Source organism: Lissotriton helveticus, chromosome 5_1, assembly GCF_964261635.1.
Source record: "Lissotriton helveticus chromosome 5_1, aLisHel1.1, whole genome shotgun sequence".
NCBI classification, from domain to species: Eukaryota; Metazoa; Chordata; class Amphibia; order Caudata; family Salamandridae; genus Lissotriton; species Lissotriton helveticus.
In genome coordinates this window covers 1,802,253,763-1,802,270,427 of record NC_136065.1, presented here as the reverse complement: position 1 = coordinate 1,802,270,427, position 16,665 = coordinate 1,802,253,763, and the positions used below count along the sequence as shown (strand labels likewise).

Sequence of the window (16,665 nt, the reverse complement as noted above, 5' to 3'; positions counted from 1 at the left end):
AATATTTGTAAATAAAAAAGCGAAAACATGCATTTATGATGAATGAATATATGAATGAACACATAAATGAATAAAAGCAGGGAGCACACAAATGGCAAAAATGCAAAGAACATGACACCTTGGTCCCATCACAGCTGAAAGAAAGTCATGCCCTGCTCGCCTGGCATTCCGAGATCCTATTTGGCCACCTGGCTCTAGGGTTAAAAGGACTTAAGATATTTCACAGGATCAGCACCTCCATTGGCTCTGTTTACTAGCCATGCATCATATAAATGTCTTAAAGTAAAAAACTAGAGCTCTCCATTATACATCCCAAACAAGATGAATATCACCGATGGACAGCTGGAAGCAAGAAGAAGGGAAATTTGCTACTCCATTCACATCCAAATCCAACAAGTTCATTTTATCCTTCACGTATGGAAGGAGCTAAAGATGTATCTTCTCAACTATATGTCATTACTCTATAATGTCTGCCTGCTATCTTGGACATGATGCATGGGTGGCATGATGGTTCATTTTCCTATCTGTGGATGCCACTTCTCAAATGTAAACTTCCTTTCTCTACTGGGTCTTCATGCACAGGGATACACCATACTGTACAGTATCTGCTTTGCAGGTGGATACGAAAAAGATAGAGCAGGCTTGGGCTGGCAACAGGCAGTAAATCTACCACTCTATGTTAAGAACTTGAAGCTGACAACATCTAGGATGTGTTGCATTGTGGTCCAAAGCAAAATGAAGATACTAGAGGTCTGTGGTGCATGAGTGTACATAGTTCTATGAGACCTCGTTGTTTTACGAGACCTCTATGAGAGAGGTGATCTTTACCCCAGAGCCACCCACTAATACCTCGCCCCCTACACATGCCCCTTCATCACCAACTCATGGCTCGTGTCCTATGGCACAGTGCTACTTACCTGTAGCCTTCTTCAAAACCAGCACACTGTTGTACCACTCGCCACTTTCTCCAGTGTTTGACTACACTGTAATGCTTTATTAATACTCCATCACCTTTTTGGGGTTATTCCAGTTGTTTATTTCAATAGCTTTCACATTTAGCATATAAAAATAAAAATAACGTATATAAATTTGCAATTCATAGATTTGCTTATTACAGCTGCTGGAGTGAACGTCGTTTTCTAATTATACACATCATTGTCCGAGACACCTATATACGTGTCCTGTACCTCGCTGGGTAGTGACATTTGTGACTTCTGTCCACCCAGGAGTCTCTGTACATAGTGAAGGGTCAACATCTTTTTATAATCGTAGTCCTTACGTGCCCTACATTTTAAACTTAAGGTGAGTTGGGAAAGGTGAAATCTAGACACAGGGTGGTTCTGAAGTCCCGTGGAACACTGTATGAACGGTCTGCATCAGATTCAAGATGGCAAGGGTGACATTATAGAAGCATCACAAAGGAGGCTGCTCCAGGTCTGCGTCAATATCTAGTGCTCTCCGGCACCAAAATGATCGAAGGTTTGGTGTGGCTCCCCCAGGTGAGCTTGATGCAGTCATTAACTATGAATGATGTTAGTAGACTATGTGTATGCAGCTTTACTACCCTGTGCTACATATCTCAGTATATGAGTACATCACCTGTATTCACACATGTGCCCCCTGTAAGCATTCTAGGTGCGCATGAAAGCCAGATGACAATACGATACAAGGGAGAAAGGTTCAAGCAGTGCATAACGGATTACAATTTGTGATTCTGGAATGTGTCTTGCCCAAAGAGCCTTCCAGTCTAGCACCTAGAAAGAATAACAGTCACAAATAAGAAAGTTGAGATGATTCCAGAGTTGTCGCAGCAAACAAGGGCATATGATACAGAGAGAGTTCAGTAGAGATATCCACCACAGGTATTGGCAGCAATCCAATTTATGGTAGGCCTTCTAGCCGCCATTCAGATATTAGATGGGCGGCGGCCTTGGGTAAGTCTTTCACTCTGCAACAGGATGTTCATTGTAGCACCATGAAGTTCAGTGGATTGTCCAAAGGGTGAGAAGTATAAACTCATAAAAGGTTGGACTGGGGGGCCTTGAAAGTACGGGTTTGTGAAATTGAATTTTTCATAGAATTTGGGCAACTTCATCAAGTTGACAGAGTTTTACAGTAGAAAGGCAATAATATTGCAAAACGTATGTGTGTGGGAGTACGAAAAGCAAAAAATACCTTTCAGGCCATATTTTAGCCGGAGCATTTCTTACAAATGCATTACTTAGCGCAGTATTTCACTGGGAAGCAAAGCTTGACCAAGGCGTTCACTGGAGTCAGGAAGGAGGTAGGATATTACATGTCATTAATGCCTGTACACAGTTCAAACTATGTAAAGGAATGGTAAAGCCGGAATACGCAGAAGACGGTCAGTGATTGGTGGCCTCACTACCAGTGGCATTCCTTCACAGGTGATACAGGGCTCGGAAGATCTCCTTCTGGTCTTTCCTGGTGAAATTTGACGCGACCTACAGCATCTGGATTATGAAATGTCTCTTCTGATGTGGATCAAGGAACATAGAAGGAGGCACATCTCATATTTATTTTGAATAGGAATTCTGTGAGCCTTATTTTAAAGGAGAGCTTATTTAATAGGTCAATAACGATAACCCTACATACCTGAGGGTACAGGTTCCTGACAGGAGGACAGACCCTCAAAATTATGCTTCTCTGGACAGTACAAATACCGCCTCCCTCAAACCCTATTGCAGCCAGACATGTTCTACTAAAATTAAATGTGATAGTTGTACTTTCCAGGGAAGGATCAAGGTCAAAAAGAACCAGTCTAATAAGGGCACATGACTTGGTGTACTTTGCTACTGCTATACGGCAGATTTGGATGCCAGGTCCCATTTCTTGGCTAGTCTATGATCAACCTTGACCTGCGGAAGGTATGAAGAGTATATTTTGTTTTTCTCACCTCACTAAATTTTCATCAATAACTAATGGTGAGGAGTGATTACACCTGGTTTCACTACTTAGAACACTGGTGAATACTTACCTCCTGTCAAGGTGGAGGTGGTGGTGACATCTCCGTCAGAAAAGTCATTGATATCAGGCTACTAAAGAGTCACAAGGAGAATGCTCTTTTTCAGGGGTGATTTCAGCGAGATGTCGATCTTAGTTATGGGATACACTTGTTGGTGTTTGCTCTGTAACGGTTTTGGATATAGGAACACATTGGCAATGCTGTTCATTCTAGCTGTGAAACTGGTTTGCTAAATCTAATGATGGTGTCAGGAGAAATGTGTGTGCTTTGGTGCTTTAGATTACACTCTTTGTGGCAATACAGTTTATTGTACTATTGTGGGTAATAGACAAATGCTGCAAACATACTAGGAACCTTTTGGGACCACCATTAACTCTTTTTCTGATAGAGGCTTTTATCAATATCACAGGGGCGACTTCTTCAGATTGAATTACTGTCCTGAGAATGGCATCTGTGGTCACAAAAGATTCAGAAAGCTTACATATGTTAGTGACAAATATATAAATGTTTCATGACCTCCATGTAATCTAGGTTCTTCAGGTTCCACCATATTGGTATCATTCTCTATACGTAGGCACTGAAACCATTTTCAACGGTACGATTTTGGTAAGAGAGTTGGTGATAACCATGTGTTGGTTTTGATAAGGCTGTTGGCGTCAGGTGAGAGATGCTTTGGTAAGACCTTTGGTGTTCCCCATAGTTGTTTTTGGAAAGGTTTTCTTTGTCGGCATTGAATGACTTTCAAACCTGCTGGTGACTGAAGTATAAATCGATTGTTGATATCAAAGGCTTTACTTGGATTATGGTGTGTACTTCATCGGTACAATTAAGATATCTGGGGTGTTCATTATAACCCTGCCCTTGGTTGAAAGATTGGATTTCCCACTATTGACATTAATGTTAGTGATGAAATGCCCTTGGTAAGGCCAGTAGTACTGCCCATATTAATTGTAGAGTATCTTTGAGGCAGAATGAATGACTTGATGATACTATTACGGTGGCTTCCTTTGCAGAGCAGTGTTGTCATTGGCAAGCTGGTTTGAAAAAGTATGTGAATTTAAGATCATAGAGTATAAGCACAGTGTGGGTTTAGTAGCTTTTATTGGTAAATAAATAGAATGGTGCTTGCAGAAATACAGTTTCAGGGAGGATTCCAAAGCTAGTTGTAGAGAAGTTTGGTACTCAATAAGAATGTATGGGGGTGGTGTAACAATGTTATTAAGTTTTGAGTTGGAGTTGGGAGCCTGTGGGGCCCCATTATAGCTGCAGGACTTTGGAGCTTCCATCCTCAGCCCTATGCCTTCACCTGCAGTGGCTAAGCTTCTAAGTTCTGATCACTCCCTAGGCTGATTTATATGGAGTATAGGGTAGGCACCTGAAATATCTGAATTGGTGGTGGTGCCCTACTGAAGAAGTGCAGAATGAGCTGGGGCACAGTTCTCTTTATTCCCTGACCTCTCTTCACTGTGATGCTTTCTGAGTCTGACAGTAGCACACCTTGTTTCTGGGTGGTACCGGATCACTCTGAAGCTGCGAGGAGTTGAGGGTGAATGCAAATGACTGAGAGACATTATCGATGCAATGGTGTGAGCTCAGTGTAGCAGAGGTGAGCCAGCTAGCAGCATTTTTTTCAGAGGGAGTGGTGAAGAAGTCCACCCAACGTGGTGTGTGAAACGTCAGGGCCTTGCAAAGATTTGTGGTCTCAATCTGCTGCTGTCCCTAAGCACCTTCCTGGCAGGACAGAGAACCCCAGCTGGGGTCTGCTGACTGTAGGTGCACTGAGTAGTGGCTACTAACTGGCTCCTGGGTGCTCTGCATCATATAGGATCCAAGACATGCCTGGCAAAAAGGCAAAAGGGAACACTTATGAATTTTTCAAGACATGCACTTCTTCCATGAAGAAGAGATGGGGAGCTACTAAGGAGGAGACTCCTCTGGAGGGCGTACTTTTGGATATTAAGTGAACGCTCTTCAAATCCCTGCCTGCTGACCTGACTGCGAGATCTGACAGAAGAGAATAATCAGTGACGGTCATTGCATCAATGATTAAGGTCATCTACAGAAGTCTGAAATCTTTGGTACACACTGCGACAAATGTGAAATATTGCACTGGGGCTTGAGTGACACCAATATACTTTGAAGATGTTTACCTGAAACTGAAGAGCTTAGGGACTGTGTGTTGGAAAATATAATGAGGATCATTCTGAGGCTGAAAACTTCTGTTATTTTGACAAGGGGATCCTCTTTTTAGAATACTGTGTCTTCTGGGCTTGATGCGTCAGAGGAGCGGGTGAACATGGCTGAACGTTTTCTGTTTTCACTGTGTGATCAGTCAGAGATGGAAACAGACCCTTATCTCAGGAAGGCTTATTGTCTGCCTACTATAGAGCCAAACATGGATGGAAGGGGCATAGGGATTGTGATGGCTGTCTTAAGGTCACATGAGCTGAGAGATGAGGTTCTACAAAAGGGGATGTGTAGAAATGGCATTTGTTGTGCCGGTGGATAGAAAGAGCTGGCTGATATGAAGGTTGTTGTGCGGTTTCCTCGCCACTTGCAGACAAGAGTTGAGTTGGAGGTGAAAGATTACACTTTTAGATAGTCCATAGCATTTCCTGACTTCTCTCATTAAATCAAGATGCTGCGTGCCTCACTACTGAGTGTGAGAAATTGTGGTAACTGGTTTGGTTGCATGTCTTGGCCCTCGTTTTCTTGCCTACTGGGAGGGGACAAGTGCAAAAAAATGTCGGCATTTGGCTCCCCAATGTGATGTAACGTGGAGTCTTAGGGGCAGATTTACAATAACTGCGTATCAGCAGGGATGCGCCAGTTATTGTGCGTCAGGGCTCCGCCACCATGGATGCGCCGCATTTACAATGCGGAGCACCATGGGGCAAAAACGGACAGATGCGTGACGCATCTGTGCCATAAAGGTGGAGCATTGCTGGAGTTGCGTCGCAAGTGCGATGCAGCTCCAGCAAGACTCTGGGGTGCCCTATCTTTTAAATGCTGCGTCAATCCTTATGCCTGCTTCAAGCAGGCGCAGGGTTTTGACGCAGCATGGGCTTAAAAGTGACTGATTGAAACCTTGTAGATTTCACTCAGCCACTTTTTGGAGGCGTTCCTGCGCCGGAACGCCCCCCTGCTCCTGAACACCTACTTCTAGCGCATGGTTTTACAATGTGACACATCTCCCAGATGTGTCACGTTGTAAATACCCCGCAGCATGGAGCCTCTTTTGCGCCGCCGCTGCGTCACAAAAGTGACGCAACGGTGGCGTAAAAGAGGCACAAGTGGCTTGTAAATCTGCTCCTTAGGGTTTTATTTAGAGTTTGGCAGAGTGGGATATCCTCCAAAAAGTGGGGGATGTTCTGTCAGCCATATTTAGTGTGCCTTTGACATCGACATACTCATAATTTTGGTAGATGTTTTGTCTCTGTGTAACTCTAAATAAACTGCATCTCTGCTTGTCCTCCTCTGTTTGACTCCTTCTTGATATACAGAAGTTGTTTTGGACTTAATTTTTCTGCTTTGTGGTGATGATTCTCAAAATTGATTTAGATCTGATTCTGGGGGTTCTGGGAGGTTGCTTGTGATGGGGAGACATGACTTAAAGGGGCTGTGAACCGTACAACGTAATTTTTGCTGTAATTTCCTCAAAAAATGTTTGAGTCAGATGTGGTATGTCTTCAACCAGCAACACAACAGCAGGAATTAGATGGTTTTCATAAAAATTTTGATAACAGGTCCGACATAGTTTTAGTAAGAATATCGGTACCTCTTGTGTATTGCCTTTAGAACAATGTTGGCGTCTGTGGTGGAACAACTTTAATGAGAGTGTTGTTGGTGGCAAAGTAGCACCTGTAATAACTTTGGAATCAGCAGTATTATAGGGGTGAGGATGTAGCCTAACGTCTACAGTGTCTGAACTCGAAGCTGAGGAACCGGGTTCAAGCCTTAGCAAGGGACGCTCAACATCCTGTGATTCTGGGCAAATCACTTAATCTACCCATGCCTAACAAAATGAATGTGTCTGTCTGTAATGCAACTGGTGCTCTTGTTGAGCGTTCTGATACCTTCGGGTCAAGTACCCGCTATCAAAAACTCTGGAAAAAACAATAATAATAAAATGAACCCCATCATTTATGGAAAGAGACATTATGGGCTTGAGTCACAAAATGTTCCTGAAAACAGGTGTGACATACCTGTGACTCCTGGCTTACTCCTCAAGGTCCTTGACTATGGCACACCAATTCATATAAGAATGTTTTGTGAATCGGGCTACAATGATTGAGAGGAAAGACCCTGATGACGATTTATTTTCAGTATTAAAGGCAGATCCTCGCCGTTTTTTCCAAGAAAATGATAGGGCACAGCCACAAGGCTTGGATAAAGATATATTTCCTTCTGGTTTCTGTTAGTAATCTGGTTTTGTTAAACAATTGTGGACTACAGGGATTACATACCTATGCCATTATTTCCTAACTGCCAATGTAGTGACTTCACAGATATGTTAATGTAAACAGTGGGATAGTTATGGAGAATGTTTATCCTGACTAGAATTCATATGTACAGGATTAGGCATTCGTATATGGCATGCTGCTAACCAAGAGCTTCCTCCAGAATGGTGCTAGCGGGGTTGGTCGCTACTTACCTTTGATAAGGCTGTTGGTGTTTGGATGTCATCGGTCAGAGTCTCTAGGAGTACAGTCGATTGGATTCGATAAGTATATTGTTGTTAAAGGTGGTCTAGAATAGGGAAGGGTATTCCAAGTGCCAGGATAGGAACAATACTGTGCTTGGTAGAAGTGAGGTAAGCGTTGTTAAATAACTTGATGCTAGTTGCATAAAGACCCTAGTAGGGCAACTGCTATGTTGCTGCTAGCAAAGCTTCAGTAACAATATTGATTTTAAATGTGTGATGAATGTAAGGATGTTGTTGTGAGCAAATGATGTCTACATAGCAGTCCTGAGAACGTGCATCTCAATGAAACACAGCACTATTATACGGAAGGGCTATAGCGAGATATGTCCAGGGGCAGTGCCATCTATCTTCAGTTATTTCCAGTACCTAGTGGTCAAGGGCACCTGGAAGGTGTAATCTAGGCTACACAGCCTGTGCAGCCAACATGCTCTAGTTGCATGCTGCTCAATTAAGCTGCTGAAGGAGCAAGGCATCTTCTATGCCCAAAAATGGCTGTTGTTTCTTGACTGTGTTTCATGAGTCTTTCAATGATCCTTCAATGAAGGGGTAGAAAGTTCCACAATCCAGAATGAACTTTGTCCAATCATTTGTGCTGAAAGAGGAAGGTCCATTAGAGAGGGACGTCAGAGGGTGCCTGCAACGTTTGCCCATTCGGTCGCTTCCTGGCACTGCGTCTGGTTGGATCGGCCCTCCTGTATGGCTGGCTTCGCAGATCTGCACAGAGAGAAAGTTCCTTGTCAAACGCTTTTTGACATTGCTAATTTTGGAAACATTAATGCATCGGACAATGAAAATAAACATTATTATTTGACTGACTGGCCAAACGTGTCCAAAAGGGATTCTTTTTACCATTAAAAAGGTATTAAGCATACACACGCACACAAATCTCAACTTGTAAGAACACTAGCAAAAACAGAAATAGTTCTATCTGGTTCCTGCAATATGAAATGCTACTGAACCGCCTCTATGCATTGACCCTAGGAGATTACAAGATACTAATTTTACTGAGACCTTTAAAACATCCTTGCTTCTCACTATGCAGACAGCCTAGCCTATGACTGAAAGCATACACTTTCAAAAAACCCTCTTTTGAAGAGTGTAGCTTTTTCTGAAAATAAACTTCACGGTGGAGGGCTTTATAAGCTTGTTTCTGCACTATGAACCTTTAGTTTACCACATGCAATGATAAGGACTGTTCATCAGTCCTAATAGTTAAGGAGATGTCTCTGCAAGATGAACTGTTTTTTTCTTTGTCTTATTTATCGCACAATGTCTTACAATGCTCCTGAAGAACTGAAATCAGGATGGCGCTTTAACGAGCTAACCAACTATCATGTGGGATTTTGCTTAGAAGCGGTTTCTCAGCACAAACTATCAGTTCAAAGATCACAGCAGCTTTCCTGACTGAACATAGACTGAAGAGCATGAGACACATAAGAGAATGAAGCTCTTAAGATTTCTGTAATCTACTTTATAGTACATCTGTGAAGGTTGTTTTTCTCACTTGAGATGCACAACACTTCCACCAGTTACTCTTGTGATTTTATTAGGGCCTGGTGAGAAAAATTATTTCTTTAAATTCTTTGGTCTAGTGTCTGTGGGCCTCCATTTTTAAAGGGGAGACCGTTCGTATCAAAGGTATGAGACAGTGCATTATCTTGCTCCCTTTCAACTAATGTAAGTTAAAGGGTGCTTCCTTATTGGTTGCCAAGACATCAACTCTAAGGTTTGTTTGCACCGTCTTTGGCCTGAGCTAAAATAGTTAACTCTTTGATGGTTGCAGGAGTGAAAAGATCCAGTGAGAGTAAAACAATCTAATATTCATCTACATATTTTTTGCACAGTTTCCTGGAAGAAACCTTACAATTAAAATTCTCATTGGTATGCAACCTATGACATAATGTTTTACTCCAATATTCATTGGATATGTTATCCTGCAGATGAACAGGCATAATTTAAGTTATTCATCATCACATCTAAGCAAACTAAATGACTTCAGATATTAATCTAAAAATAATGTCAATGAAATCTTAAAGTAATCTTACACCAATCAATGTCAATATAGTAAAATGGAGTATATAAAGTAGTAAGATAAAGGGACGGTAAAATACCAACTAAATATTTTTAAAGTAATACTTAAACAATCCAAACGAGTACTAACCAGTCTGAACAATCTGAAAGAGGCAATGTCCACAAGCTATCTAACAAAAATGTTGTTATGAAATGGTTACCTAAATTTAATCTAAAATTAACTAAGCACTGAGCTTCAAGCAATCTACACATCATCTGAACACAAGCCTAATAAAATATCATCTGTAAGTATTTGGGAAGTAACATGAAGTATGTAGTGAATACTCTCTATTTATATTGTTAGTAAGGAGTCATCAATGAATAACATATTTCTTCGACGGTATAATTAGTAATACATATATAACTTGTTACTGTTAAAAGTAATTACAAACTAAGACAGTGAAAGAAAACTTCCTGTAACAATCGTGCCACATCCCCTGTTCAAACGAGTCAGATACTCATGCCTAAATCCTTGATGAAACTGCACAAATTAACACATAATGTCAGTTCCAAATTATTTTCAATTGGCAACAACCAACTACCTTCATCCATCCCAGAGATTACCTAAAGCCAGAAGCTATAATGGGCTTTCGTCGCTGAAGCTGTTGTCACAGAAGAGCCTTGAAGAACGCTTCCCTGTGCGAGCGGTGAAAGGCACAGTCTTCAATGCTGGGCAGATAATTTAGAGGATAGGCAGGGAAACAGAAAATGAGAGACAGCATGAAAAGGAAAGCAGAGCAGACAGTGCAGGAGCAGCAGGCAAGGAAGCAAGTTAGTGCTAGAAAATGAGAAAGAGGAAACACTGTGGGATTCTTATTATGCGGTGTAAGCATTGCCCTAATATTTTATTGTATAAAAAATTGCTACTTGGCAGCTCATAAAACATCTGATGTAAGTGCTCACAGAGTCATAAGAAATTAAGGTTGTGGATGAAGAACAAGAAAGATGGTGGCTCAAACGAGTAAGGAACCTGAGAAGCTGAAGGTTATTGACCTGAGGCGGGTGGTCTCTCACCACGAAAACTAAAGTACTAAGATGAAAGATGTACAATAGCGCTAGCGACTAGTTAAAGGTTATGACCCAAGATTGCCACTACATTTAAACTTAAAATGTGTGCCACACATACAATGCCAACAGAGAGCAGCAAAAACAAATGATTAAAATAATGTTGAGGCTCAGTATAGCAGGCATCCCACTTCAGTCCATTTTCTGCTGTATCAATTTGATTGTCAAAGGAAGGGATGAAATGCATTGCCTATCTGAAACAAAATCACCAAGCAGTGGTTTTATCCATGTTATACTTTGAGAACTAATGCTGATACCCCGTGTCTTCAGCAATAATTCCGAGAGGCTTGCCAAAGGGAATCGGTGGTTTAGAGCAAAGGGAAAATATCATATGGTCTGAAGTTTAATAAAAGATGCACTTAAACAAAAACTGTTGGGCAAGGATCCAGTGGATTGAAAACCTTTGGGCAAAGAGCCTGTGAATCAAAGCCCCTTAAGTAACAGTACCCTGATTCCACACCTCATGGGCTAGTACTTGGTGTTTCAAAGAACACTTTGGAAGAATCAAAGACCCCTTGTCTTGAAATAGTAGGCAAGTATCCTGATTTCTGAGACCTTGGCCAATGGAGCCATAGTTTGTGGGTTTATTTCAGGGACACTGTCAATTAAACACTTAATCGTGGATCAATGTAGGCACTAATCCAAGATTCTGCCATTCAAGCCCTTGTAATAGATCATGTCACTCAAATTATCTATCACAGTTTTATACATAAATTGCAAGTACAGTGAGGTACACTATTTAGTTCTCTGCAGTGGTCCAACATGCATCACTTGTTGGCCGATAATGAAGTGGCTAACTTTTGGAAATTAGTGAGCAGCTAAACCTTGGATACACTATTCCTTTAATGACAAGTGACAATGCATGATCTGCCTCTGAATTTACCGATAATAGGGATTTCTTTTGTCATGGACAATGACATAATGTTCCATTATTACTAATAATGATGCACAGTCCCTTAGTGAGTGATGCTGTAGACCCAGGCCCTAGTAATACTGTACATCCAGCCACTAATCACAAGTGATAAATCACACTCTTTTCATGATTTGTAGTGTTACTCTACATAGTTTGTTTTCAATAGTGATAGGTTGCTAGTAACACTGCACCAATCACCCTGTGCTCACTCACCAGTAATGATATCCTCGATGGCTCCATCTCCTCCCTCATACATCAGAGGTTCTTTCACTTGTTGCTTTCTCTTTAACTCTGCAATCAGGTCAACCTGCTGCCGCTTGGCCTTCACGGCTGGAGACTGGGCAGAAACATCAAGAAAGGCAAAGTTAGATTTGAGGCAGGACATTCAGTGACAAGGTACAGATTTCCCCTCGTAATTCCTTGTAACCCTTATTGAAAAACCCACTTGCCCCATTCTCTAACTTCAGTTAAGTGATCATGGCCACTGACACAGGGGTCTGTGCCTTTAGCCTTGGAATAATATCATCAATAATATCATGGCGAGAGCAACTCACAACCGGGAATTCAGTTGGATGGACAAGCACACTGGATTGCTGGCAATATAAGCCACAACTATGATGCAAGACTTGCTTAATTTGTGTTGCAAGCCTTTTATATTCAAAGCCCAGCATTCCATATGATGGTCACATAGCTGATGACTTGCCACCCCTCTGAAGGCTGGTTGTGGCGTGATCCCGGTGTAAGGGCCTGTTATCCTGTGTGATCCTTTTATGATCAGATAGGCCTGCATCACTGTCTCAAGATCATGGCTATATTCAGTGCATAATTTGAGTCGGTGGTTGTCTGTAGATCTCACCAGCACTTATTTTCCCTCAACAGGTTTTTACCCAGATCAAGAGAGCAAAAACACAAAATGTTAAGAGAAAGATGGAAAATAGGGACAAGGGAGAAGTAAATGATGGAAAACAGTGACAAAGGGAGAATTCAGGGATGTAAAGGAACCTTCAAGAGTGAGACAAAGACAGATGCAGTACCTGGTAGTGGATTAATGAGACATCAGGTGGGAATCAAGACTGTGCAGCCTTGGTATTTGGCACCCCGACCTTCAATAGAAACAGTCACGGGCTCCAGCACTTATTCTTTCCCAAAATAAGCACTTGCTATATTACCTTAATGTAACTAAATGTTGTTCTCTAATTAGGGGCTAAGACTCCAGGGCCTTATGTAAAGAAAGGCACGCTGTACTCTGTTCTGCCAGGTCAGTGGAGAGATGTACTTCACTGCCCTGATGGAGCACAACACCCCCATATTTAGATATCTCCTCCAGGGAGGTGGAGATGTGTGAGCCTTCATCAGAAGGCACTAAAGCTGTGCAGCGCGTGCCCCATGTTCAATGGACATGCACACCAAAGATTTGTTGTTTCTTAGGAGGGTGAATGTTAGGTCATTCTGAAAAGATGATTTCAGTCATGCCATCAGTATCAGTCGAAATGGAATAAGATACTTAATTAAAAGCTAGCCTTGGGGGTGGCTGTTCTTACTGTGAGCATCAACAGTGGAAAAGAAGACGCCCAATGTTGGAGACATCCAGTTCTGCCCTGGATTGTGGGACCCAACCTCCAAGACCTGACTTCTATCTACATTTGTTGGACACATCCTAAGAGGCCTGACATACTGCCTTGGGACCTAACATTAAATATCTGCTTATATATCCAGCAACATAACATTAGAGGCTTACAATTCTGGGGTCAAGATCATATTTAGGAATATGGAGGGTTTCTATGGAAGCGCCTTATTTCACTCTGGAGCATCTACTGACACGTGTTGCATCTACAGAAGCCGTGTCCTACCTTTGGAGTCTGTGCCTCCTCTTTAGCTGGCTTATTGCACTCTGCGTCGCGGGCAGCTGCCTCCTGTTTTTTCAGAAGTTCGATGTCCTGCTCCGCTTTCTATCAGGAGTAAGTCAATGAAATAGTTTGAAATCCTCAGACCATTCATAATTTACACTTCCCACCATCAATACTTAGATCCTTCAATGCATCAGAGCTCTCCTTATTACTCTTCTGTCGAGCCTACAAGACCCTTATTTTCCAACTTTCTGCTTTCACTTTCCTGCTTAATCCTTATCGTTTCCTGCTTGTGCCTTCCCTTTCGCGTGAATTATTTTCTTTTTCCTCTTGCTCTTTCACATTTCACCACCGTGCCTTCCCTTCTCCTACTCACTTTCTCCCCTTTCCTACAGGTTCCTTTCTTCATCCTGGTACCGCCTTCAACTTTCCTTCTTACTCCTTCCCTTTTCTTGCTCATCCTGTCTGTTTCTGGCATGCTCCTTGGACTTCCTGATCACTTCTTGCTATCCAACACTCTCTCATTCGGTTTTAACTCTTTTACCCAGTCCTCTCCCACTACCTTTAGTCACGCTATCTTAGATTTTACATTCAATTCTCTTACTGCTACATAGACTCAGTAGTGTACTCACCTTGTACGCTTTCACAAAGCGAATAAATATGGGGAAGAACATGGATGGCGGCGAGGTTTTGCTATTTTCACCAAAGTACTCCACAGATGACTCATATGCCTCCTGTGGATATAAACAGATCAGTCAGAAAATGTCACGTGCCCTTCGATGCAGTGACAGTGAAACGCTGCAGCGCAAAGCGAGGTCTTTTCACTGTGCCCACTACAAATGTCCTATTTAGATGGACAATGTTGAAGAGCCTGCCTCATGAACTAAAGAGGCGAGGAGGAATTCTGTGAATATGCATCTTATAAAGTAATCCAGGAACATGCCCTTTTTCTCACTTTAATATCTATCCTGTTTGCAAATGGTTTATCCTCCAATTCCAAACACTGTGACAAGGAAGGGGAGATACGCCTGGATGACTTATGTGGACATAGGACCTCCTGCCAACTTACCAGTTTTCAATGCATCGGTGAAGGACACTGAGAGTAAGTAGATGTGGCCCTTGTGTTTATTTTTATTTCAGTTCTGTGGGAGGAAGGTGTCTCAGGCTGGTGCTACCAGAAAGAAGGGTTGGGACAGGTGACATCCTGGAGACCATGGTGATGTACTAAAGGGTTTTGCTGGTGTGTATGTGTGCAGACAGGATTTTCAGATCCTCTTAGAAAAGAGAACAGTTCATTTAGAATTAGCCACATAAATTGTTCTCTCCGGAGAAAATCCTGTATCTTACCTTTAGGAAAACCATTCTGTATCTTACCTTTAGGAAAACCATTCCCTCTACAAGTCCCTAAAAGCTCCCAAGAAAGGTTAGTTAAGTGTAATCTTAAAATTTGAAGAGCTCTACCACTTGGAAATGCTGTGCTCGACTTTGGCGCTTAGCTTCACATTAATGTCATAATCCCAGTATACAAAGGAAACAGCCGACACTTGGTTATCTAGGAGAAGAAACTTCTTACCGTATACTGGAATATGTAATTCATTTAGAGGCTGTTGTGGAGAGATTGATGCAGCATTATATGTGTAGCGTGGCGTAATACAAGCACCATTAAATGAGCTGTGTGGAGTGATTCCAGCTGTGTTAGTGTGGTGTGGAGCGATACAATCAGCAATGAAGGTTTGGTGTACAGTGAAAGAAGCAGCATTAACTATGTGGCGTTGACCGATGCAATCAGGATTAGCGTGGACAATGTGGTTGGGGTATGCATGAGTACCCACCTGTGCTGTTTTGCTATCGGCCACTAGCTTGTCCAGCAGGTCCTGGTTATTCTTCAGAAACTCCTTGAGCACCAGGCTGTCGTCCTGCTTCATGAACTCCTTGCGGGTGAGCTCCATGCCACGCTGCAAGCCCTTCACAGCGGAAATCACACCCTCCAGCGACACTGCAGGCGGAAGAAGGTGATGCAAGAAAATCAGTGGCAGGAGTGGGAGGTGGGCAGAATAACACATGCAGTCTGGGGGTTGCCTCACTGATATCACTCAAGCACTGACAACAGCCATCTTGTGCAGATGCATCATACTCATCTAAGTGTAGGACTCCATCATGGAGAACGCATCGCCAAGGTACGATGTATCGTTAGTAGCCTACTCATGGTAGGAGCTGTTCAGGCCCTGTGTCAGTGGTGTTAATGGAAGAATGCCAATAACTTCTGGAAGATTTTTATTATAAGTCAGGCTTTGCAATGTCCTGCTCTTCTTTCCTAGAGGTAACCCTTCGGGCCTACCGTAAACATAGACATTTCCTTAACCATTTTAAAACATGTTTTCTGATCCAGATCTTAAGCCATGATGACAGAAATATGACAGTGTTAGGCAACGAGATGTTGGACAGTTATTGGGGGCTGGTGTAAAGTTGGGTGGAAGATTGGAAATCCGTCATTTTTGGAGGGAAAGCTGAATTCAGAGATTAATACACACTTCTCCGGATCAAGCATTTCTTCCAAACCTTTCGATGTTCCATAGCCACCCACACTAAGTTAGGCCTTTCAGCAGCTTTCACCCAGAAATATCCTGCCAATCCATGCCAAATGCATTCTTGCAGAACATGAGACCTGGAATCAATGCCTTTTCCTGGGATTTGGAGGAGAAGGTGTAACAAAACCAATTGTATAGCCAGTAGATAGATAGTTTGCATAATGTAGATTGGTAAATAAATCATATGCAGGCACTTTGACTTGCAGATCACAAAGTGGTGTCTAGAAGTTTTATTAAATGGACCAGCCGGGATGACTCAGAGGAAGGATCATGTAAATAAGCAGATGTTCAAACTGATGCCTGATATGTAGGTGATGAGCCGACATTCATAGACAAGAGTTATATCTCCTTCTTATGTTTCAGTCTCCACACTGGTGTAACACAGACCTTCTGTGATAGATCTTAAAGACCTGTTAATGGATAAGATGGCAGAGATCTTGAAGCATAGGTACAATGGTGACATTCTGTGTTTCTTGTGTACATGCCCTAAA

At 42.2% G+C, this 16,665-nt stretch overlaps 1 protein-coding gene across 1 annotated transcript in view; it reads right to left on the bottom strand.

Moving 5' to 3' along the window:
* Positions 1–7,366: 7,366 nt before the first annotated feature.
* FMNL1 (formin like 1) overlaps positions 7,367–16,665 on the bottom strand; it is a 382,798-nt gene continuing 373,499 nt past the window's right edge. Inside the window, exons 22-26 of the mRNA XM_078645122.1 lie at positions 15,419–15,582; positions 14,219–14,320; positions 13,590–13,688; positions 11,953–12,076; positions 7,367–8,405 (exon numbers count right to left, since the gene is read on the bottom strand). Of these exons, the coding sequence (XP_078501248.1) occupies positions 8,302–8,405; positions 11,953–12,076; positions 13,590–13,688; positions 14,219–14,320; positions 15,419–15,582 (593 nt within the window). The 3' untranslated portion in view covers positions 7,367–8,301. The remainder of the gene's footprint in view (positions 8,406–11,952; positions 12,077–13,589; positions 13,689–14,218; positions 14,321–15,418; positions 15,583–16,665) is intronic.